The following is a 25,315-nucleotide window of genomic DNA, read 5'->3' as shown; positions in this document are numbered from 1 at the left end:
CTGGTGTCCCACTGGGTCAGACTGTTTCGTGGCTGTTCTACTCTTAGCATTAGGAAGTGATAGCTGCTTATCTCTCTTTTCAACCACATGAACCTTTAGAGAGCAAAAATATTGGCATTTCTCTCTTACTCAGGTAGCTTCGTACATAACCATTCTTTGAACTAGCTTGATTTATATATATTTCACATATCACCTTTCTGTGAACCGCTGATGATAACATTTGGAAAATTGCCACATCACCAGTACAGCACTGATATTAATCTCTTTCCCAGTTTCTCTCTTATGCCTGTTCAAGTAGCAGAAGTTGACATTTTCTTTTGGAGGTACAAGTGTCCATGTTAAACATTGCCATTAGTTAATAACCTTGCTCGATGGTGTGTGAGGGCTGCGTCTCCTTTCCTCATTTCATGGTGGCCATTTCAGCCCATGGCACGCTGATGGTTTCTCTGCAGAAGACAGACCTCACGTCACCTTTTATGTGCATCTCTATTACCTCATACTATTAACAGTTGTTAGCTATGTCTCTCATAGTCTACTGATTCCATAGTGAGGGTGGACCCAGTCTTGTCTTTCTGTCCCTAAAGTAGGTCATGGTTCGTGGCATTCAGTGAAAGCAAGTTCACTGAGTGAATAAGTGAGTGAATGCAGAACAGGGGTTAAATTAGGGAACAACAATACAAGAAACTCTAGGAAAGAACCTCAGACCCCGCATCTTCATTGAGTAATTTGAAGTTTCTGTTTCCCATTGGTTACCTGAAGACTAGGATGTTTTCATCTTAGTATATCGAAATGGATAAAGACCATCTGTTCTAGTTAAAAATAAGTCATGCCTCATTGAGAAGACTGTTGTTAATTTGACCATTAAATACCTTTGATGCAAAAATATGCATTACTTGATTCTTCCTGGAGAATCATATGCAACGTTTTTATCGGTATCTAGGAGTCTACCTCTGCATGCCGTTTGCACCTGCAGTCTAAAATTGGGAATTCTTTTTTTGTGACCTTATTGTTGGAAATCATTACTGAAATTTTTACTGACAAAGATAACCTTTATCATTTCTAGGTTGGGAGGTGGCTGGAGATCATATCCAGAGTGGGGCTGGAGGTTCCGATAATGATTACCTGATCTTAAACTTGCATATCCCAGGATTTAAGTAAGGAAAACCAATTCTGATTCCCTTCTGTAGGAATCTTCATGCCTGTTTCCCTGCAGAAATAGATGAAGTAGGGCTGCCTTTATAAAATATATTAATATTGTGATGTACGTAGCAAATAGCAAGCTGTGTAGGATAATGTATTATATTTAAGAATATCTATAGAAACTATAACTGTTCATTGTATATTAATTAGATGAAGCTAGAGTTTTAAAAAATACTCTATCCAAATATTACAAAAAACTGTGACTGTTGGATGCTTAATTCAGAGATCTTAGTCTAAGTCATTTGCAGGAGAATCTCTTGGTTTATTTATTTATTTTTCCTCGCAGTTCTGTCTGTAAAGTAGTATGTTACAAATTGTTTAATCCTTTTAGCCCCCCATGTTGAATTGCCCAGCAGGAGTCTTTTTCTTGCTGTAGGCTGGGTGGCAGCATTTACACCAGGAGATCTGAGCCTATTACCATGGTTGTGTAGACTCCATGCAGCAGTAGACTGCACGGAGAGGAGAGGAGAGCATGGCTTTCAGCTTAATGAAAAAAGTGATGTAAACTTTTTCTAGATTGTATTCAGAACATGCTGTAAATATCGCAATTTTAATCTGTTAAATAGACCACCGACATCGATGACGGGAGCCATGGGCTCTGAACTGGGAAGAATAACCTTTGTGTTTGAGACCCTCTGTTCAGCCGACTGTATTCTGTACTTCATGGTGGTAAGTGGAAGAGGGGCTCTCAGAGGTGGATTTCAACGCTTAGCGTTCTCTTTGAAGTGTGACCCTATTTATACAAATTGCGATAAGAATCCCCATTTTTCTTCCCATTTTTAGGGTCTTCCAAAAACATCAAAAAGATATCTAAGGAACTCATTAAACATTATGTGGTGAAGTCCACAAAGGAAGTGTTCATTCCTTGTGGAGAGAACTGAGTGATGGGGCCTGGGTGACAGACAGAAGCCAGAAAATATTAATCCCCTAGGAAAGTCCTTCAAAAAAATATGCCACCAGCAGAGTGAAAATTCTCCCCTAGGAACCATTCAGCAATTGAGACCATCAGGAGGGAAAAGCATGTATTAATAAGTGAGGGCACAAAACAGTGGAGGCGGAGAGCTTTGGGAAAAATAACACCCTTCCTTGTTAAGTAAATAAACGTAGACAAAGGATTTTGCTATGTACATGTCATAATTTTGCCCATGTTTTCCTAGATGTCCTATGAATCTCAACTAATGGCTTGAGAAAAAGTGGTAACACAAAATTTACTTAAGACCCCAGGGAGGTATTGGAAGGTTGTTGGCTAAGACTTTAATGTTATAATTAAGTAGTGACTTCATAGACATGAGTTGTTTTTGCTTTTTTCCAACAATCCTTTAGTAACTAGTTAACAGTCCATTAACAGTGTCCTCCATGATATACAAGATATATGGAGATTTGAATATTTGTTCAGGATTACTAATAGCTTAAATGAAGGCAGACTATTTCGTTCTGAAAAAAAAAGGACTTTGTGGTAGTCAAAGAAGATGAAGACTCTTCAACACGTCTATCTATGACACCACAAATAACCAAGCAGTCTTCAGTTCTCTTAGCTCTCCCTCCTTATTTCTTCAGTGTATTAGTTCCTCTTCATACTGAGTGCCATTACTGACAATTCAGACTCCCATTATCTCTCAGCAATAGTCTCTATCTATTCTTCTCACCCCCATCCTCTCATAAATGCTGTTGTCAAACTTATCTTTATAAACATAAAAACAATAGTAGAGACAGCCACTACAAATCTACCCCGTCACCCTTAGTGGCTTTTTATTGCCTGAGGCAGCGGTTCTCAAAATGTGGTTCCTGGACCAGCATCATCTGGGAACTTGTTAGAAATGCACATTTCTGAGCCCCTTCCTAGTCGTTTTTTTTTTTTGTTTTTTTTGCGGTACGCGGGCCTCTCACTGTTGTGGCCTCTCCCGTTGCGGACCACAGGCTCCGGACGCGCAGGCTCAGCGGCCATGGCTCACGGGCCCAGCCGCTCCGCGGCATGTGGGATCTTCCCGGACCGGGGCACGAACCCACGTCCCCTGCATCGGCAGGCGGACTCTCAACCACTGTGCCTCCAGGGACGCACCCCCTTCCTAGTCTTAATGAGACACTCTGGTGATAGGGCCCAGCATTCTGTATTTTAGCAAGCCTTGAGGTTGGTTCTGAAGTGCGGTGAAGTTTGAGAACCAATAGCCTATGAATACACTTAAAATTCCTTAGCATGGCCTCTGTATGGCTTTTGTACTCTTTGCTCAGCCTCTGTTACCAAACTGCTGTTACTACTCACCCCTCTTTAGACATCCTGAATTTGTTAGCGGAACACTCTGTACTTTTTCACTTCTCGTGCCTTGGCACACTCTAAGCTAGAATGACTTTCTTCATTTTGCTGTTTTGTCTGGTGAACTCCCGTTCATACTTCGAGCGCAGCTCAAACCTCACCTTTTCTGGGAAGCTTTCTCTTTATTCCTTTAAGTAAAGTTAACCACTCTCTCCAGTGTGCTCCTAAAACCCTTTGAGAAAACCCTACTTTAATTATGTGAATGTATTCATATATTTGTCTCTCTCTGTTGATCTAGCATTCCTGAGGGTAGGGATCATAGATACTTATTTTGGTACATCAGTCTTAAGAGGTTTTTGCTCATAGCTGGATCCGTTAGTTTTCTTTACTCTGTGATTTGATTTCTGCACAGCAAGTTTTGAGATATCAGCACCTAAATAACGCATCAAAATGCTTTCAAAATCGTGTAGTGTTTGACAAAGGTAAGGTGGTATTATTTGCAGTAATGCAGTATGTTCCATTTATTATGGGAATAAACATCCAGAAAGTGTTCAGCAAAGCACTGTCTGTATATTATGAGCTCCTTTTAGGAAGCGGCATGTGTGATTATTGGGTTGTTTGGTAATGTGGGGAATTCTGTGACGTATGACAGGCATACTCTGTTGTTCCTACTTGTGGTGTGAACTCAAGACGCATGTCTTTATAGCGTATCTGATTACTTTATAACATGCTGTCGTCAGCGTTTCTATCATAGAAAGAAAGAGACATGTCTTGAGCCAGGCCACTGTATTATCAACATCTCGGATAACTAACAAAAACCTATCCAGATTCCTAAGTCATCTATTAGGGTTTCTGCAGGGAAGACTAATTAGAGAATTCAGAGTTAGTCTTGGTTTTTCATTTCAAATAAATTAGATGTGTATTACATTATTTGCTTTACTTGTTGCATTTGCTTTCTGACCATGTTAATGACATAATATTGGTGGAATGTCACACATTTATATAATATTCTAAATATTGAATTTAGCTAAGGAAATCAGATGTTACACAAATTAATCTTTTTGGAATTCAAGTATAAGCAAAAGAAGATTACATGAACATAAAATAACATTCTAGTTAATCTGCACTGGAAATTGCAAGTATGATTCAGGGAGAATTTAGAATTCCTGTGTGAAAGCCGCCTATCAGAATCCCTCAAGGGAAAAGATAAAAGATGGAAAGAAAGCCTTGTCATTTTATGAGGATCCTAGAAGTTTACTGTCAGAAGTTGGAGGAATTATGTTTCCCTTTCTGCATATATTTCCTAAGCTGGAGTCATACACATACACACACACACCACCCCTCCCTCCAACAGAAAAATTCCTTAAACATAACTATGATTTGAGACCTCTTTCACATTGTATTGATGACGTGGTTGATACATTGTTATTACTCAGCTAGTAAGTGCTTGTGTAGACTTGAAGGGAAGTTTTGGAGAGTTTTAGGGTTACATGCTCTGCAGATAAATATTCATGAACGCTGTAGGGTTTTCTGTAAATACAAACATATGACTGTAATGTATATACATGTATATTAATACTGAGTTGGTGGTTTTTTGTATGTATTTTTTTCTACTATATTTTAGGATATTAATAGAAAAAGTACCAACGTGGTCGAATCATGGGGTGGAACCAAAGAAAAACAAGCTTACACCCACGTCATCTTCAAGAATGCCACATTTACATTTACGTGGGCCTTTCAGAGGACCAATCAGGGTCAAGATGTAAGTTCCAAGCACTTAAAGAAAATCAAAGCCACAGAGATGATCCTCCCTGTGGAGATTTGTACAAAGTGGTCCCTCACATCTCCTGGAGGAAAAGGCTTAGCTTTTTCCTGATGAAGAATCAGTCAAAGGCTTAGCTTTTTCCTGATGTAAAATCAGTCATTTGGTTACGGAGCAGATTGGTATAAAAATGGTATTTTTTGGGGGGTTTGTGTTTTGAGAGCAAGAATGTATGAAATGGAATAACACAATGTATCTTCGAATTGTTCTACACTTCGAACAGATATAGTTCGTAAAAGCTTAAGAGAAAGAAAATCTTATTTTGTAGTTATTTAAAAACTTACTTTTAAAGCTTTCTGAGACTTCGGGAAGGTGGTGACTTTCTTCCCCTTCGTCTGAAAGATCTGACGTTTGTCCAGGAGGCATTATCTGATGTTGGTTTATTACTTCATACGGTAACGACTGTCTCCTTTTATAGCTAGGCGAGTGTGTACGTGCACACTGTTGGGTTAACACACAGAACTATTCTATTTTACTTTCCGTGGTAGAATAGACCTTAATCCTCCCCTAAATATTTTCCATTATATGCTTCAATTACATGTTATTGTGGATCTCCATTGCTGTGGCGTTCCCAGGGTGAGAACAAGGTAAATCACGGTTTAAGACGCTGCCTTAACATTGTGGCAAATGCAGAGCATTTTCTCTTTTCAGGTTTTCACTGGGGAACCCATTCCCCAGGTTTCACTTGACTCCAGTTGCTCTTTTATGAGCGCTCGGATTCCTACCTTGTGGGGTGTGAACATGCTGTGCAAGCCTTCCTTGCCTCCCTTTAGTCTTTGCCCCAGACAGAAAGCATTAAGAGGCGGCGCTCTACTGACACAGTGGTGCTCACTGCTTGATGAAAACTAGACCTTAATTGACTCAGTGTCACAAGAAAGAAAAGTATAGTAAGACCCAGGTTTTTACTCTCTGTTACGCATCCGGTAGAAATCAGAGTATGTTGGTTAAGGAAAGTGCTAGAGAGGGAGGAAAAAAGCCTAAGGAAGTGATGTGATTGCACCGCTGTCACACAGTTAGTGCTTGGGTGAGGAGTTTTTAATCCCCGGTCCAAGTCTTTTCCACATTGCCACAGTGCAAACAACCTATTGTATCATGACATTTAGGCTTATGTCTGAATAAACAGTGATGGGAGCTAAGGTTGCTCTGTTGTTAAATCATATTGGTTTTACCAGACATCAAGTCTATACATATGCCTGAATTTGTACCCATTATGACATAATTTCATGGCCGAATTCCTGGAACTCCATTACTGTGGAAATGAGTTTCTAGTGTTAAGGTTTAATATATTTTTAAAAAGTACCAAAAAGGAATACTATTAATCCACTGGCTGGGACACTTTGCTTAGTTCTTTTGGTGATACGAACATAAAACAATCTGGTTGTACAACTAAGCGCCAAGGCAGAAGTCATTACTTTCTGCTCTCTTTTTAGAATAGACGGTTCATCAATGACATGGTGAAGATTTATTCTATCACTGCCGCTAATGCAGTTGATGGGGTGGCGTCCTCGTGCCGTGCCTGTGCCCTCGGTTCTGAACAGTTGGGCTCATCGTGTGTCCCCTGCCCCCCAGGCCACTACATTGAGAAAGAAACCAACCAGTGCAAGGAGTGTCCGCCTGACACCTACCTGTCCATACATCAGGTCTATGGCAAGGAGGCTTGTATTCTATGTGGGCCTGGGAGTAGAAGCACTCAGGTAAGTGGGTCTGTATTTCACTTATCCCCAGGAAAGCATATTTTAAGACAAACCCAGAGGTTCCTCTTAATGTTTCTCCAGGAACTATGAAGTTGCTATTTTTATTTATGAATGGCTTTTTCATTCCCTTTCTTATTTTACGTCATCTTACATCTTTTGAGCACTTAATATGTGCCATGAAAGGGCTAATTACCGGGGGCATAAAATATTAAGAAGAGGATCCAAAAAAGAATGCTTTCCAAAAATATTAAAACTGAGTTCTTGTGTGTTCCATTAAGGTAGAGCAAGTAAGGTGCCTCACTATATGTAGGCTGTAGGCGTATGTGGAGAACAGCAAGAATATCTCATAACATTTTAAGGGTAAAGATGGATGCTGTATTATGAGTGAAGGAAAAAAGAGTTTAATGTCTGTTGAAACTGGCATAACAGGACATTTTAGCTGTTTATTAAAATACCTTTCTATAAGAAACTAATCTTAGAATAACTTTACTCCGTTAAAAAATTCGAACACTTCTGAACTTTGCGTAGAGAAATCTAGAGTGTAGACATTTTCTATATTAGTGTGGTAAAATATACCATAACTAAGACAAGATTACTGAAATAGTTTTTAAACCTAGAACTTTCTGGAAACACATTTTTTCATAGCAGCTGATGCTTTCTTTCCTGCCGTATTGTTTTCGCTTTGTTTTGTTTTGTTTTTTACATTTCTTAATCTTTAATCAAAGGACCACTCAGTTTGCTACAGTGACTGCTTTTTCTACTATGAAAAAGAAAATCAGAGTTTGCACTATGACTTCAGCAACCTCAGCAGTGTGGGCTCCTTAATGAATGGTCCCAGCTTTACCTCCAAAGGAACAAAATACTTCCATTTCTTCAATATCAGTCTATGTGGGCATGAGGTGAGTTCTGGCTGGCAGGGTGAGACGGAGCTATGTTTCAGCTCTGACTGAGTTATTTTCTGTGTTGATGGACCAGTAAAATCTCTATGGAAGCTAACAACCAAATGTCAGAAACTGAGCTGTGACAGCTTAAATCCTCTGTTGCTTCCTAGCACGTTGGCAGTTTTCTCCACCAGGGGCAACCTTGTCTGGTTCTCAGTCCATCAAAGCACTTATCCAGTCAGTTGAACCCCCAAAGCTTGGAGCTACGGAGCAAGGGCTTTGAGGATCTTTCATTTTTGTAAAAGTGGGTCAGGCTTGTCAGTCCCACCTATGTTTTAGGCAGGAAGTTAAGGTTTGAGAAAGTTTGTTGCTTATATGGTCAAGTTTGTGTTTTAAGAAGAAAGGACTTTCCAGAGGAAGTTTGTCCAAAAATAAAAAGGACGCAAGCAGGGCACAAGCGCCAGTTGATAAGGTAGCCTCTGCTAATAAATAATGGGATTTAATTTTCTTTGGCAAGAAGCAGAACGTGAATGGATACTGGTAATGGGAGAGTTACAGGACTGCGCGTCCAATATTTTTGTGGGCATAGAAGGTCGGGGTTGAGGTGTATGTGTGTGTATTCCCCGTTAGCAAAGGTGAAAATATACTAAGGCCTTTCCTCCGTGTCTCTTTCCGTTTTAACTCCTATGTCTCTAATGGTCTCCGTTATGAAATGCTGTGCCAAAGGTTGTGCAAGGGAAATAAAAAGACGTCTCATGGCTACAGAAGTTCTCAAACGAAAAGATCTGTACATTTTACATGGTATGACATTTGTCCTGTCCTGATTTTACATGGGGTGATCCAGCACACTCACCCAATTGATCACCCACTCGGTTCACTCAATTAAAAAAAAAAATTAAATGCCTGTTGGGTTAAATGCTGTGTAAAGCAGTGAATAAGATTAATTCCACTGTATATCACACTTCTTGTCAGTCTCATTCCTGTGTTACCACTGTCTTTGCTTTCCTCTTCTCTCTTCTGTCTTCCTTCTCCTTTTTTCCTCTTTATTCGCATTCCTTTCCTCTTCCTGTTGTTTTCCTCTTCTTTTCCTCAGTAGAGTCTCTCTGCTCTTTTTCCTTGTTCTTCTCTTATGACGTCAAGAGTTTAATTTAAGCTTAGTAACAATATTGCACCTGTAATGCGGTGAGCAGGCTTGGTGGTGGGAGAACATTTTATAGGTTAGGATTGCTCGCTGCATTAAGGAAGAGAAATCTTTGTTCTTTTCTTTGTGCCCATCTGTGCACACTCTACATCTGAGACCAATAAAAGTGTTTCTGTTTTTCGTTATATATTTCTTCATAGAAATTGTAGAGTAAGGTATAGTCCTTTGCAGTGGGACTGTAGTATATTTAGACATACCATATTAAAAAAAAATAAGAGTCAAACCATTTTATAAGTTATATCTTCTCACCACCCTCCAAATGATTAGAAAAGTAAGCTCCTGGGCTTCCCTGGTGGCGCAGTGGTTGAGAGTCCGCTTGCCGATGCACAGAACGCAGGTTCGTGCCCCGCTCCGGGAGGATCCCACATGCCGCGGAGCGGCTGGGCCCGTGAGCCATGGCCGCTGAGCCTGCGCGTCTGGAGCCTGTGCTCCGCAACGGGAGAGGCCACAACAGTGAGAGGCCCGCGTACCGCAAAAAAAAAAAAAAAAAAAAAAAAAAGGAGGTTTAGCCAAATGTAAGGCCTCTCAACTCTACTGAAAGGGAAAAATCTTGGGAAAATGGAGATTTATTTCCATGTTTAAAGAGACAGCTGAGAACAATTAGGTAGCCTTAAAAAATGGTGGGAAAAGTAAGTTTTGGGAAATCTGTATTTGAGAAGAAAACCTCCAAAAGTAATATTTAAAAATCAGAAGGAAAAATTTATACACTAATCCTGTATTCTCTCCAGGCATAAAAGGGCATGTAGCTGCTATATACAAGGCAATAGGCAAAAGACTGAATATTATATTCTGCCTCTGCATGTGTTTCAGTAATGATAGTATTATTTTTCTATAACATGAAAGGAGTATTAGTACTATATATAAATAGGGAAATAGCTATAGTTACCATATTTATAAAAAGTATAAAAAATAAATAAATTTAAAAAAATGTATATTCAGGGCTTCCCTGGTGGCGCAGTGGTTGAGAGTCCGCCTGCCGATGCAGGGGACACGGGTTCGTGCCCCGGTCCGGGAAGATCCCACATGCTGCGGAGCGGCTGGGCCTGTGAGCCGTGGCTGCTGAGCCTGCGTGTCCGGAGCCTGTGCTCCGCAACGGGAGAGGTCACAGCAGTGAGAGGCCCGCGTACCGCTCCTGTATACCCTTCAACATACTGTGTACTTGAGCGGATCCACATCACTGAGTCTAAGAGTAGGTGAATAAAGACACTTGTAGTGACCAGCTGTTCAGTTGTTGTCCTAGGCTTTTACGTTTTCTTTTTCAGCCTTGACATTACTTTTTTGCCACACACAGGCCTATACAGGAGAAGGAAGAGCAAGTCCTTTCTCTTGGCATTAAAACCTTCATCAGCAGTTTTCTCGTTCCTTTATGCACATTGTTGTCCTAAGAATTGAAGATTTCACAGATGACCTATATTTCCTTAAGTCAGGTGGCTTTCATCCAGCACAAATGATGCTTGTCGTTGGGGCAGCAGTGCAGCCTTGAATTACTGTATTCATTATAACTTCAGGGACTCTCAAGCCTGGTTGAACATTGGAATTGTCTCAAGAGCTTTTAAAAAGTACTGGTGCCTGGGCCCACACCCGATCAATTAAACCAGAATTGTGGTGAGGAGAGAGCCAGTGCTCTGCTAGAATCACTAGCTAGGTGAGATCCAGTTTAGAGACTGACCTTCAGTGAACCTCTTTATGACTTTATTTTCCTAGGGGAAGAAGTTGGCTCTCTGCACCAACAATATAACAGACTTCACAGTAAAGGAAATGGTGGCAGGGTCAGATGATTACACGAACTTGGTGGGAGCATTTGTATGTCAGTCAACTATTATTCCTTCTGAAAGTAAGGGCTTCCGAGCAGCCTTATCGTCACAATCCATCATTCTGGCAGATGTATTTTTAGGTAAGTTTAATTTGGTTCGTATATGCGTGCATGCATTTGTTCTAAAATTATGGTACTGATAACTTGTCATTGCACTGGTGCTTACCATCGATGATTAAAACCTACAGGTAATTCTAAACCATCACTTTATAACATGGTTAAAAAGCCCCTGCAAGTGAGATCTTTTGATCGTTCTCAGGGAATACAAGAAGCTTCTGAATTTAGGTATTAACTTGTGTGATATGTTGTTTTCTGAGAGTCTGTGCCTTTCATCAGATTCTCTAAGCAAAATAATAATAAACTGCCCAAACTGAACAAAAGAAGAGTAAACAAACACAGTATAGACATGAATCATAATATCTGCCACCAGTTTTCATCATCTCTTCTCATACCAGAAGTAATCTGGTGACAAACAGCAGGAGTGAATGTGCTGAGTTTTATTCCCCATCTGTCCCTCCAGTCTTTCCGGTCTAGAAAGTTTAGGGAAGCTTTAAGGATAATTCAGGTCCCTAATTAGTAATTCCTAAGGATCAAGTTCATTAAAATATCTGTGGTAAGGATTAGGGATCTAACAAGGCATATGATGATCTAACAATGTAACAAGCTTCTTAGATGATTCTAATCTGCAGCCAGATTTGAGAACCATCGTGAGAGACTCCAGGGGAATCTAGCTATAATTTTCAGCACCAAGGACAGGTACTTAGTTTGTGCTCAGCATCAGAACTCTGTTAGAACAAAGGTTGCTGTAATTGCTTGCATTTTGGCTCTGCTATCATTTTGCCTGGGGTGGATGGATGGGGAATGCCTTACTCCTAGATTAAACAAATTTTGGAGTTTTTTTCTGGAAATTATTAGGGCACAAAAAATTTTGTTTTGTCACTTGTGTCTATAATGAATGTGAATGAATGAAAAGCTGCATTAGCAAAGTAGCCCAGCTCGTTTGACACAACTCACAGGAGGCTGAGCATGATAATAGTAGATGGTTGAAATGTTCGAACTAGAAGGGACGATGGAGATCATCTAAATTATTGCATGCATTTTACAAATTCAAGAGAATCAGGGAAGTAAAGTGATTTAAGCAAAATTGCAAAACTAGGGAGTAGAATCTTTTATTTTCTATTCTGGAAACTTTGTAACGTTTATTGTTCTTACCAAGAATGCATTAATTTAAGAGGATATTTCTGGTAAAATGACAGCATCAAAGTAAAGTTATTTTCTATTTAGATATACAGAGACTAAATAAGCCTAATTTTCCCATATTGCTTAATAGTTTCTTTTTTATTCTTGTCTAGGAGTGACTGTTGAAACCACTTTGCAAAATATTAATATAAAAGAAGATATGTTCCCAGTTTCACCAAGCCAAATACCAGATGTGCATTTCTTTTATAAGTGAGTGAACATGCTGCTTCTCTTGACTGTTTTCTTAATCATAAGGACATCACTTCAGGGTGCCTAGCATGGTAGCTTATACCTAATAGGTAGTCAGTAATTGGTTCGTAAGTGAAAGACTTAGTAAAAAATAGGAAACGGGGAATATGTAGAAAGCATTATATCATTTTTCTCATATATATAATCTTCTAAATTAGGCAATAAAGAGACTCTACTTCATTGTCTAGGCAGTAATTGTAATTCACACATCAAAACACCAGCCTAAGTCGCTATGACCTCTAATCTCTTAAAAAATTCTTTTGCTTCTAATTTTGATTATAATTACAATAGCTTTAAATCCTTTGATGATAGCGTATGACTTTACCTGGGGAGCAGTCAGCTTTTCATAGTCAGTGAAAGTAAATGAACTCAGTATGTATTAAAATTCTAAATTAGTGAACTTGGATACATTTTTTCGTTTATTCATAGCGCATAGGAGCAATTACACACAGGATATTTTTGTCTTTGAAATGTGTGTCATATATGTTTTGTGAAATAGCATTTCTCTTCCAATAGGTCTTCTACAACTACAACCTCTTGTGTTAAAGGCCGATCAACTGCTGTGAAAATGAGGTGTAATCCTGCTAAACCGGGAGCTGGAACCATTTCAGTACCCAGGTAGTCTTATTTCTATATGATTCTTCCATATTTGTATTTATTAGGAAGAAAAACTCTCCAGAATCTTACTGTTTTAAAACACGTTCTCTATGGATATAAAGCAGAAAGGGAACAAAGAATATGTAGATTTTTGTTGTACAGACGTGCTGGGTGCCTGTAGAGAGGTATAGGCCCTTGCCAATCTCAGCACTTCCCAGTCTCCTCAATGACATATTCTCGTCTGGTTTGCCTGAGTGTCTAATTGTCTTGAAAATTATTTAATTAATATATAACTATATTGTTTGTATCCTTGGATTGAGTCTTAACTATCTAGCCTCTACTTTCTTGAGAGCTGGATTAGGAACTTCCCTGGATTACAGTTCTTCCCCAGCAAGGGACCATCTGGGCGATCTAGAATCTAGATTTGAGATTAAGCAGTCTAACCTGTGTGCCATAGTTTCTTTCTCTATAAGGGGCTGAGGGTCAGGTTAGATGCATTTCCAACTCTTCAGTTTTCTGATCACTGGTGGCGAAATCACCAAGGTAGAGTCTGACCTTTACAATAGTAACACAGTTCATTTAACTGATTGGCATCGAGGCAACAGCTGTCCACAGTCTAGATGTGATTAATACAGCCACTTTGGGTGGGACCAGTAGGAGAAAAGAAGCAGTTTCATGGACTCAAAACTGTAAACTTAAAGACTGTTTTCATGGCATGAATGAAGCTTAAATGTCTCCTGATCTTTATTTTTTATAGTTATTCATTGTTTAGTATGTAGATTATTTCTAATCCTTTTAGGGTTAAGGTACCTTTGGATTATAATTTGATTTGCACATTTTTCTCCATCAAGCTAGCAAAAATGTATCTTTAAAAAAATGATTGACTTCATTTTGTTTTTGATAGTTTCACGGTAACCTTTTGTGAGATTTTAAGCTATCCTGCGTATGTTACATCAGGATTGGAAATCAGTGGTCTAAGCATTGCTCCAGTTACTTGGGCATCTTAAAAATAATTACAGTGATAACATAGTATTTTGGGCTCATTTCTATGCATAAAGGCATACAAGCATTCACCTCTTACCAACGCTGTTACTCTGGTTCTCGTAGATGTATGTATTAATTTTTCTCCTCACCTTTTCAAGGTGAGAGAAGAATGTGATGAGCGCAATACATAATAAAAGGTAATGGACATCAGTGAAAGAAACAGAGGGAGCCTGGTACTCAAGGGCATCGTGTGGTGGAGGATCCCTGTGCCAGTGTTCACGCTGGAGTTGAGGCAGCAAGCACACTTTCTTTATGAGAAGGCGTATCCAGAGATTCTTTCACTGTCCTCTGATATCCCACCATATGACTTCAAGTTCAGAGGTTTGTTTTATTTACTATAGCACTTCTGAGGTCCTTTCTCGGACCTAGCAACTCACTTCTCTGGAGTCCACCTGGATGACTTCTGAAGCCTCCTCCAGGAGCCTCTATGACTTAAGCAGATAATGTTACTGAAGACTAACTCTGTCCTTTAGAAAATGTATCACTCTAACTCTCCCAAGGTGGATTCTGATGTTTTAACGTAATAAGAAAGTCATAGTCTCATGATGTTAAATGATGGCATCTAGAAACTAATTTTTTTCCCTGTGAGGAGAGGAAAAGTTAAGTTCCTCCTTTGACCTCAGGCAGTGTTTTCTACTTGACTGTCTTTGCAAGGGTTTCCCAAGATCACATGCAGCAGAATACCTTGGGGTGTCTATCTTTTTTTTAATTTTAAAATTTATTCTTATTTATTTAAAGCAATCAATCATTTTAATACTTGAGCTCACATTTTTTTGGTTCAAACAGAAAGTCACAAAAATTATAATCATCCTCATCAGTTCGCTCAGTCCCGTGTAATTCATTTTTTTTCATCTTGATCTTTTGTTAGCACGTTTATGATCCCATGTAATTAATTTTTTTATCTCCATCTTCTGTTAGCACTTTTATGAATTCATCAGTTTTCCATTAGAGTTCTGAAAATGCTTACTCATTCAGTTCAGCAGTATAGTCAGTTACCAGAAACCTGTACTTGTCAGAGTCTTTTCCATGAATTCCTTGAAGATGAAACCCTTTTATAGGAACATTTTTGCAAAAGCATCAGAGTGGGGTGTCTATTTTGAAACTGATTTCTAGGCCTTCCCTGAAACCTAAAGAATTTCCGAGTGTTTGGAACAGGAATATTTATAAAAACACAAGACAATTCTGATACATATTAAAATTTGAGAACCATTGGTCTTAACCCCCATTTTGGAGATTTGACTTTTTTGTTTTCTGACACAGATTCTCACATGTTGTTTTGCATTTTAGTTTTCTGAAAAGCTAAATTAAAAAGTCGTGGTCTACAGGGTGGATGCCTTCACCCATATTTTGATGAAGCTCTGTTTATAATTATGACACACACTGAAGTCTGAGGACCACGTCTCTAGGGAATGCTTTCAACCCCACAACCTAAATGTGCTGACCTTTCGTTCTTTCTTTTTTTTTTCAAACATCTTTATTGGGGTATAATTGCTTTACAATGGTGTGTTAGTTTCTGCTTTATAACAGAGTGAATCAGCTATACATATACATATATCCCCATATCTCCTCCCTCTTGCGTCTCCCTCCCACCCTCCCTATCCCACCCCTCTAGGTGGCCACAAAGCACTGAGCTGATCTCCCTGTGCTATGCGGCTGCTTCTCACTAGCTAGCTATTTTACATTTGGTAGTGTATATATGTCCATGCCTCTCTCTTACTTTTTTCATTCTTTCTTGAATCGATTTCCATCAGGGCACGAGGGGGAGCTCTGGGACCAGGATCAGAACATGAGAAACAGCAGGTTGTCCGGAAATAATTAGAATTTTTTTTTTTTTCTTTAAGCTGTAGGGCTGAATAAAGATTTCCTACTAACAGAAATGTTAACAGAGCCGAATTTACTTAGGTTACTTTTGAAAAGGACTTAATTTGCATTTTTCTTATTTGAGCTTTAAGTTCTCCAGGAGAGAAAGAAAGGTGCTAAGCAGGCAGTTGCCTTGCAGAAGTCTCATATGCTGACCAGGAAGTCACTATAGGGAGTCCTTGGCAGTTGGGAAGGGATGCCATCCCCTGGAATTCTGTCTTGGCCAAGAATCTTGGCAAACCAGGCAAAGGCGACTTTGGCAGTAGTAATGTTGGCCGGGGCTCTGTGTCTTGGTGACCAGGGAAGATATCAATGAGAATGTCTTTACAGAAAGTGAAAGGGGCAGGAGAAGAGGGGAACTGTGTTCTCCGTGCATCTCCCATGCAGTGCAGAAGGAGCAGCAAATATTCTGGGCCGCCTACTAAACAGCAGTTGGAAACAACAGCCTGTCTGTTTGGTCTGGCAAATGCAGTTGGTTTCTAATTCCACTAAGTATCTGGAGGGTGTGAGACGTTTTCAATTAAACTTAACAGCATGATGTCTGTGGCAGATGAAATCAGAGTCGGAGTGGACTTCTGAGATTATCTACTGCAGTTTGTACTTTGGCCAAAGAAAAAATTGCGAACACGATCGACCACTAATATCCGTAAATAGATGCCTCTCCAGCTTCTGCCTAAAAGGCTTTCCAAAGCCCTAATTGTGATCCTGCGTGGTTAGAGGAATCCGGGATTCTCCTTTCATTAGGAAAAATTTAGACCTAAGCACGTGTCCAAAGTGCTCTTTCAAAAACATGAGAAATTGCTGTTAGTTTTAACAGCAAAGTTTTATAAAGGTTTGAAAAAGTTTTTAAAAAGCCTTATTCGAAAACAGGTAGAGGGAACCATGTTTACTCTGGTAATGGAGATGTCATAGCCCATTAGAGATCCTTCAATCCAACCCATTTACTTGATACGGTAGCAAACACTGAGGACCCATAGCTATAGAGTGGCACAGTCAAGATGGAATGATTTCTTGACTGTGTCTGTTGTTCTTTTCATGCCATCGTGCTTTCATCTTGTCATTTCCGCCTATCCCTTATAGACAGAGATTTGCAAAGAAGCACATTAAACAGAGGCAAGTAGCACATTTATCCAGGGGACAGCTCCACTGATCTGCCAATGTTTGGTACCTTCTTTTTAATGACTCATCTTTCCTCAAACAGGGTCGTCTTTATTAACGTTCTGAGTTAGAGGAAAATCTTCCTCCTCTCTTTCTTACAACTTAGGACCATATTTCATTGCTTGGGTAGTTGATAAATAAATCCAAAATCGTTTTGTGAAAACCTCCTTCAAAATCCAAATTCATTTTCATTATACGTGTAGGAGATTGTCTGAGGAGATTGTCTCTCACAAAAGGGGTGCTTCACACTTCTGTCCTGATAGTGTTCAGAGGTCGAGCACACCAGGGGTTTCTTCCCAGGCTCTGATTTAGAGTCTCTCTATCAAAGTCGCTGGATCTATTGGATGCTAGTGTTTTTGTTGGTATTTGGGGAAGGACTGTTAAAGCCAAAACAGTTGTCTATTCATTTTAAGTTATTAAAAGCCAGAGGATAGGCTTCCCTGTGGCGCAGTGGTTGAGAGTCCACCCGCCGATGCAGGGGACACGGGTTCGTGCCCCGGTCCGGGAAGATCCCACGTGCCGCGGAGCGGCTGGGCCCGTGAGCCATGGCCGCTGAGCCTGCGTGTCTGGAGCCTGTGCTCCGCAACGGGACAGGCCACCACGGTGAGAGGCCCGCATACCGCAAAAAAGCAAAAACAAAACAAAACAAAAAAACCCATCTACATATGGGGCAGTTCTCGCCGAAAACAAACTGGAGACTGGCGGGAGGGGTCGTCTATGACCAGGACTGTAGAGAAAGATCCACATGGGGTCGAGGAGGAAGGGAAGAGAAGCGATCAGGTCGGGTCTGTACCCCTAGGAGGGGACACAGAAGAGGAGGGAGACATCACAGGCTTGGAGATCCTCCCTGAGGAGTGAGCCGTTTGAGCCACGTAGTGAACACCGCAGCCCTGGGGCCTGACACAGCCAAGGAAACCATCAGCAAAATGAAAAGGTAGCCTGCTAACTGGGAGAAAATATTCGCAAGTGATACGCCTGATAAGGGGTTAACCCCCCAAATATATGAACAGCTCATATAACTCAATATAAAAAAAAAAACTAATTTAAAAGTTGACAGAAGACCTGTATAGACATTTTTTCCCAAAGAAGTCATATAGATGGCCAACAGGCACAGGGAAAATGCCCAACATGGCTAACTATTTGAGAAATGCAAATCAAAACTACAATGAGATATCACCTCACACCAGTCAGAGTGGCCATCATTAACAAAATCACGAATAAATGTTGGCAAGAATGGAGAAGAGGAAACCCTGGTATGCTGTTGTTGGGAATGTAAATGGATGTAGCCACTGTGGAGAACATTATGGAGGTTCTTCAAGAAACTGAGAATAGAATTACCATATGATCCAGCAGTTCCACTCCTGGATATATATCCGAAGAAAATAAAAATACTAATTCAAAAAGATACCTACACCCTAATGTTTTATGGTAGTATTCTTCACAGTAGCCAAGTATGCTATCCAACCTAAATATCCATCCACAAATGAATGGATAAAGAATTTTCATTTTGAAAATATTTAAAAATGGACTGTGATGGTTACACAGATAGTGACTATATTAAAATCCATTGAATTGTACACTTTTATATCACTATTTGAACTGTATCTCAATAAAACTGTTTTAAAAAATTTTTAAAAATAAGGGACTAGGTAGTGTCAGTAAATATAATTTGTCCATGTCTTCATCAGATGCTGGCTTTTGCGAGTTAACCAAGGGTAGAACCTGTAGAAAGGGAGATTTTTGCAGGACACGGGTAAAAGTTTATAGATCTAAGACTTCTAGGTCGAAATATCTTGTGTTCAAACTCTGTCATAAGTGATTGATGCTCTTCAGCCTTAGGGCAAACAAAATCAGAGCAAGATGCAATGGTGTTTTATGGACCCTACACAAGAAGGGTTTCTGCCAATGACAAGGCATCCTTGGCAGAGAAAGGCTGAGCTTCCTGAGATACCAAAGCCAAAAGGAGTCACCAGGAGGTCAGAGAGCATTGCCTGTGCCAGGGGATGCCAGACTGTACAAACTTCGTCTCGTTTCTTTGAACGTGTACTCATTGGTTTCTGTGGTGGTCACGTAGAGCAAAAGTTATGTCGAAGCACAATTAGCGACACCTGTAAAAAGCTGGTTGGGCGGAAAAGATGGTGGTGACACAGGTCAGCAAGGGGAAAGGTATTTCACATATCTGGCAATAAAAGATTTATCTATCTTACTACTTTTTTTCTTTTATCTTTTTTTCTATTTTCGTTTATATATGTAAGCACTATTGAAATGATTACTGCTTCATACATTCTTGTTACTTCCCAGGGAAGGCCTGATTCAGACAGTGACAATTAGGTTTATAACAAAGAATCAAATTTGGATATTCCACATTTTAAATGATTGATTGAATTAAAAGAATTAAAGAATTGATTCTAAACTAAACTGCTTTTAACCTAAGAGTTTCTTTTAAAAAGTGAAGTCTGCCAAGGAAAGGCACTGAATCATTGTAGTATTTTGACATCTAATGGCAGCTTTATAAATTATATTAACATCTTGATTTTTGTTTGTTTGTTTGTTTCTTTGGCTCTACCAGTTCTTTAGAAAGTGATGTGCATTGTTAATGGTCTTTTATATTTTGCAGCGCTTTAAACTTTACCAAATTGTTCTCGCATTTTATCCTTTATAACCACCCTATGAATGCAGTATAGCAGACATTCTGCTTTTGACAAATTATAAAAGTGATACGGTGGGGAGGGAGGTTGAATCACTTACGGAAAAACACAGAATCATTTGAAAGTCCAGTTAGAATCGTAACCCAAGTCTTCTCTGTAGAGCTTTTTGCCAGTTTGATTAATTTTCTCCTTTTTTTCATTTGTTGAGTTCTTTTTTCTCAACCTTTAGCATACTTACTCTTTTATCTTTCCGATATAAACAGTTTTTTCTCCTTTTAAAGTTTTTCTGTGTTGGAAAAATAAAATAGAAAATAATTCAGGGAGGAAAGACTTGAGCTGGAAAGCCTATTGATAATTTTTGCTAAATGATCAGAAAAGTGTAATTATTTTGAAAGTTGCAAAGCATTGTTATGCAAATAAGGCATTCTTGAAGAATTTTTCTCATTGATTACACAATCTTTTTCAAAAGAGCAATTTTGAGTTGCTTTTACTGATCTGGAAGGTAGAGGGTAGGAATAATTTTTTAAGTGGCATGGTTTTCATCTATTATACTTTCCTTTTAAAAAAATCTCTCTTAGCTTCTTAGTCTGAATATATTTATTACTCTCTTTTTACAAACAGAGAAATTAAGGCAGTTAAGAGAGTCAAGTCATTTTTCCGAAGAGTTGCTCTTCGCCATTGTTCTTAGTTTTGACAATCTGGGTCTCTGTTTCTGAAGTATGTCGTACAGAACATTGCTTTTGTTTACCTCCCACCCATGTCCACTTAGTCTGCAGTACACGGACACTTCAGAAAGATAGACATGTGAAAATGCATTAAATTTTCAGGCATGTAAATTTGTTTCAATGTTCATATTAGGGTACCTTAGAATATATTTAGTTAACTGACAGTATGAAATTTTACCTTTCTGGTAGACTGAAAATTAAAGGTTTGGGTGCTGTATCATCAGAAAGGCATTTGAAATGAAAACTTAAAAAGGGATGTTTTTTGGATTCTCTCTATTATTGTGTGTCTATCTTTTTGCTATTAGTTGTTTCAGGACACCTCTACTCTGCACCAGCTGAGGTCTGAAGGAGGTGTTCAGGGCAATGCCCTGTATTTACACAGCTTGACTTAGGGGAAGTGCAGTAGGCAAACTAAGGGAACAGTATTCCCCTGGTTTTAATGGATTCATGAACAAAATAGTCATTCCCGTTAGAATCTTTCCAAATAGTTTCTTGCTTCAGTCAGTAAGGATTCACCAAGAAACTTTCCGGCAGCTTTTTTTTTTTTTCCTTTGGGTCATTATCTGTACCTGTTTCTTTAAATTAACCCCCCCCCCCCCAGCTTTATAGAGTTATAATTCACAGACCACTAAAATTCACTCATTTAAAGCATACTGTTCCGTGGTTATTGTATATTCAGATATGTGCAAGCATCACCGTAGCCAATTCTAGAAATTTTTCATCACTTCACAAAGAAATCCCATACCCTTTAGCTATTACCTCTCTAAATCTTAGCCCCTTTCCTGATCCTGAGCAACCACTAACCTACTTTCAAATGTTGAAATCTAGTTCCCTGTTATGGACTTTCATGTGAATAACATCATACAATACGTGGAATTTTTGGTTGGCTTCAGTCACTGAGCATAATATTTTTGAAGTTCATCCAAGTTGGGGCATGTATCAGTACTGCATTCCTTTTCATGGCTCAGTAATATTTCATCGTATGGATATACCACATTTTGTTCATCCATTCATCTGCTGGTAGACATTTGGGTTGTTTCCACCTTTTGGATATTGTGAATAATGCTGTTATGAACATTCATATACACTTTTTTTGTATAGACATAGTATTTTCATTTCTCTTGGATATTTACCTAGGAGTGCAATTGCTGGATCGTATGGTAATTGTGTTTAATTGTGTGTGGAACTGCCAGATTCCCCCAATGCTGCACCATTGTATATTCTCATCAGCTGTGTGTGAAGGTTCCAATTTCCCCACATCCTCACAACACTTGTTAATATCTGTTGTTTTGATTCTAACCATCTTGGTTGGTACAAAGTGGTATTTTGTTGTGGTTTTTGTCTCCTTTAGATTATTTTTCATGTGTTTCCTCAGCATCCAGGCGTTGCTTCCCAGTATGTATGCAGCATGCATTCAAATGTTGATTGGACTCAATTGAAGGTGTTACAAAAGCTGTTGGTTTTGTTGTTTTTCCTGTTTTATTTCAGCAAGTGTCCAGCAGGTACCTGTGACGGATGTACATTCTATTTCCTGTGGGAGAGTGCTGAAGCTTGCCCTCTGTGCACAGAGCATGACTTCCATGAGATTGAGGGTGCCTGTAAGAGGGGATTTCAGGTAAGAGGCAAACCTATCTAAGCAGAACTGTGTCATTGAAAATACAATTGTTTAGTCCAGCATTGCTTACACCATAGAAACTGAGATTCAGTAGCATGGCTGAAGCTTATAGTTAACTTAATGAGATATTAATATGTATTTAAAATCAAGTTTGATACCTAGACTCCCATATGTTGAGGTAGCTGAAGATGTGTACTGGAATTGGGGAAAATGAATTACAGCAAGGGAGCTCTAGACTATGGATATTTACCCAGAGTATAAGGAAATGATATAATTAAACCCAAATATGGTTTATATAATGCAGTTATAGGTATAATTAAGATGAGGATGATATAACTGACTCTCCACAAGAAGCATACATAAAGAGTGACTCTCACGTGCACCCCTCCCACATATATGTAAATCAAGATCCTACTCTATATTTTCTCTGCAGTCCTTCGTTTGCTTACTTGTTTTTTAAAGTAAAGTTGGGATTCTCTTCTCTGTATTTTTTTGTTTCCATTATGCCTTTAATACACTTCCCTTGTCATTAAATTTTTTTTAAAAAACATGACTTTTAGTTATTGAAAAATGTGCTATTATATATGCAATTTGGGATTTAATAATTCCCCTGTTGGACACTTAAGAAAAAATTGAAAACCATCTTTTTGTAAATAAGTCTGTAATGAACATCTTTGTTAGACATTTGATTATTTCCTTAGAGTTTATTACCGGAAAGGGATTAACTGGATTCGAGGAAATGGGACATTTTTAAGGTTCTTGATACGTGTTACTAAATTGCTTTGGTTGCATCAATTTGCTTTTCTACTAATAGTGTTTGAGAGTACCCACTTCCCTGCACCAGCTTTGACTAGTACCATATAAAAACCCAAGCTTTACCTCTTTGAAGATGACTTACCACTTCACTCTCTCCAAATTCCATTGAAATGACATTGAAGAAGCACAGATGAGAGGATAAATCAGTACCAGTGGTGGGGACCCTACTGGAGAATGGGCATCAGAGGATCAGAGATTCCAATGGGATTTCTGAGATCTAGAAGGTAGAATGGGATAGGACTGACTTTCGGGTCAGCATGGAATGATGCGAGGGTGCTCACTGGGTAAGGGGATCGAACAGGGGAGCTGTTCTTTCCAGGAAAGTCTTAAGGAGCTAATAGTTGGCAGGTTGGAGGGTTGAAGAGGGAGAAAAAATCTGAATGTCCCCACCCAAAGCCATACATTCAGCGTATTTGGAAGCAGTAGTGTCTACCTTTAAGAATAAAAAAAAACCATTGAGAACTGTTCTCTACATTGGTATTTTTCATACTTGAATGACAGTGAACCTGTAGTAAGAAAGACATTGTACATGAAGCCTAGTACACAAACACAAACTCAGACCCATAGAGATATGCCTAAAAATAAAATTGTTTTATGGAACAATACTTATTTTCATATTTTATGATAAAGGATAGGCATAACAATAAAAAATGTTTTTATTAATACTTTAATACAAATCAGAGAAGTCTCCAAATAGACAAACTAATCAGAAAATTAGGAAATGTTTAATTCAGTTAAGCGTGCTTACCTGTAGATAGCTCATTCTGGCTCAGAGCCCACAGATACAACACTGCTCCCACATCGAGGGCATGGTCGAGCCAGGTTCTTTTCAACAGTTTTAAGGGGGTCAAGGATAAAAATTCCAGCCTCACAAAAAAAATGGTTTCCTTTTAATCCTCCTAATAATACTGATACATTTTTTATGCTTTATGGTGGAAATTAACCTTTATCTTTTCTCTAAAATTATGCTAAACTTAACTATCTTATAGTCCTTTTTTTTAAGAGTAAATCAAAAATAAAAGGTGCATTCCCTTCTTTGGCCACCAAGTTTAACTCAGGAGTTTTGAAAAGCTAAATGACCTTCTATCCAAACGTTCGTTCATACTTCTCTTCTGGGAGGTAGTGATTAGAAGTTTAAGACAGTGGGGTGGCAACAATTTCTCTAGTTTTATCTCATTCAAACTGTCTTCATTGAAAAACCTCAGTTCAGCATCTTATAAGAATGTTAGGAACAGTTAGTTGCGAGGTGATGCTTTTTAAATGTCTGTTTTTGCCTTAAGAATAATACCTTTTGAAACACTTCGTTGTGTTTGACATGTTGAGGTATGTAATTCCCCCCATACCCCACCCATAGTTCCAAATCTACTTTGAGAAATACCAAAATCAGTTAAATATGCCCTTCTGTTAATACTTAGATGTCAATTTTGAAAATATTTGCCAGATGAGAGCGAACTTCAACTAGTACAATATGAAATGTCCTTCCTTAGTGTATTCCATTGCAAGAACGAACAAACGGGTTTGATGCAGTAAGTGGGTATGTTCACCTCCAATTTTCGAAATAATATATTTCGAAAAGTCTGCTCTTTGGTGAGCTTTCAATACGAATGACAGCTTTCACTGCAGTTTCCATTATGTCGGTGAACAAGGGTGGATTTCTTTGGATGCCAAAGCCTCAAGATAGGAAAAAACAATGATTGCAAAATATCGCGAAGAGTATCTTTTAATTGCTTTAATAATTCTGCATTTCCATCCTATTGCCTGCTTCATTCTTTACAGTTTTGCACTTTATATTGACTGAGAGTCTGCTTTTCCAATTCTGTAAAGACATATAATCCAGAAGCACGTGAAGTTAAATTTACACACTACAAGTCCTCCACATACAGCTGGTATAAACTAAAAGAGCTACATGACTTGTGATAAAAGCTCTTATCAAAATGGATCTCAAAAATCTATACCAGGTTCTAAGTATGTACTAAGCATTACTTCTAAATGTTATACAGTAGTAGCAATTTGAAGAGATACTGTGTTATCACTGAGAGGTAAGTTTTAAAATTCATCAACAAATTTATCTCACCCTGTTCGCAAAATATCCCTACACGCTGGAAGAATAAATTTTTCAGCCGCAGTGTCAGCCATTTTCTTGTTTCCCAAAGACATGGCCTAATGAAGAGATAAATCTTCCTAATTAATAGAACGACTAAGAGATTCAGAGAATGGCTAAGTTATAGAATGACTAAGAAATTCTGCCAACAGCTTGATTTATTTTTTCTTTAACAATTTGAGGAGCTTATGGAAAAGTTAATTCTGGGTTTATAAATATGTATCTTTTTAATTATGAAGTTTTAATGGTTTGTTTAGAAGACTGTCCTTGGACATTACAGCTTGCCATTTGCATTGGGTGTGGCATATATGATACAACCATATAAACGCTTTCATAGTCTGTTTTTCTTGTTGGAATGTCCTTCAGATGAAGAGGCAGCAGTTCAACTTGCTCATGCCTCC

General features: G+C 38.8%; 1 protein-coding gene across 4 annotated transcripts in view; it reads left to right on the top strand.

Moving 5' to 3' along the window:
* The window catches only part of ELAPOR2 (endosome-lysosome associated apoptosis and autophagy regulator family member 2), a 193,662-nt gene that overhangs the window by 150,304 nt on the left and 18,043 nt on the right, over positions 1-25,315 (top strand). For 2 of the 4 annotated variants that reach the window (XM_033862946.2, XM_019929057.3), the window contains 9 exons: positions 1,064-1,154; positions 1,767-1,869; positions 5,076-5,213; positions 6,704-6,967; positions 7,693-7,866; positions 10,754-10,943; positions 12,215-12,311; positions 12,867-12,968; positions 21,871-21,997. In XM_033862946.2, the coding sequence (XP_033718837.1) occupies positions 1,064-1,154; positions 1,767-1,869; positions 5,076-5,213; positions 6,704-6,967; positions 7,693-7,866; positions 10,754-10,943; positions 12,215-12,311; positions 12,867-12,968; positions 21,871-21,997 (1,286 nt within the window). Of the gene's footprint in view, positions 1-1,063; positions 1,155-1,766; positions 1,870-5,075; positions 5,214-6,703; positions 6,968-7,692; positions 7,867-10,753; positions 10,944-12,214; positions 12,312-12,866; positions 12,969-14,089; positions 14,313-21,870; positions 21,998-25,315 lie in introns of those variants that run through there. The other 2 variants (XR_012333906.1, XM_033862947.2) reach the window with 2 other exon arrangements.

The sequence above is a fragment of the Tursiops truncatus genome, chromosome 9 (assembly GCF_011762595.2).
Source record: "Tursiops truncatus isolate mTurTru1 chromosome 9, mTurTru1.mat.Y, whole genome shotgun sequence".
Classification (NCBI taxonomy): domain Eukaryota; kingdom Metazoa; phylum Chordata; class Mammalia; order Artiodactyla; family Delphinidae; genus Tursiops; species Tursiops truncatus.
This window is presented reverse-complemented; position numbering and strand designations above follow the sequence as displayed.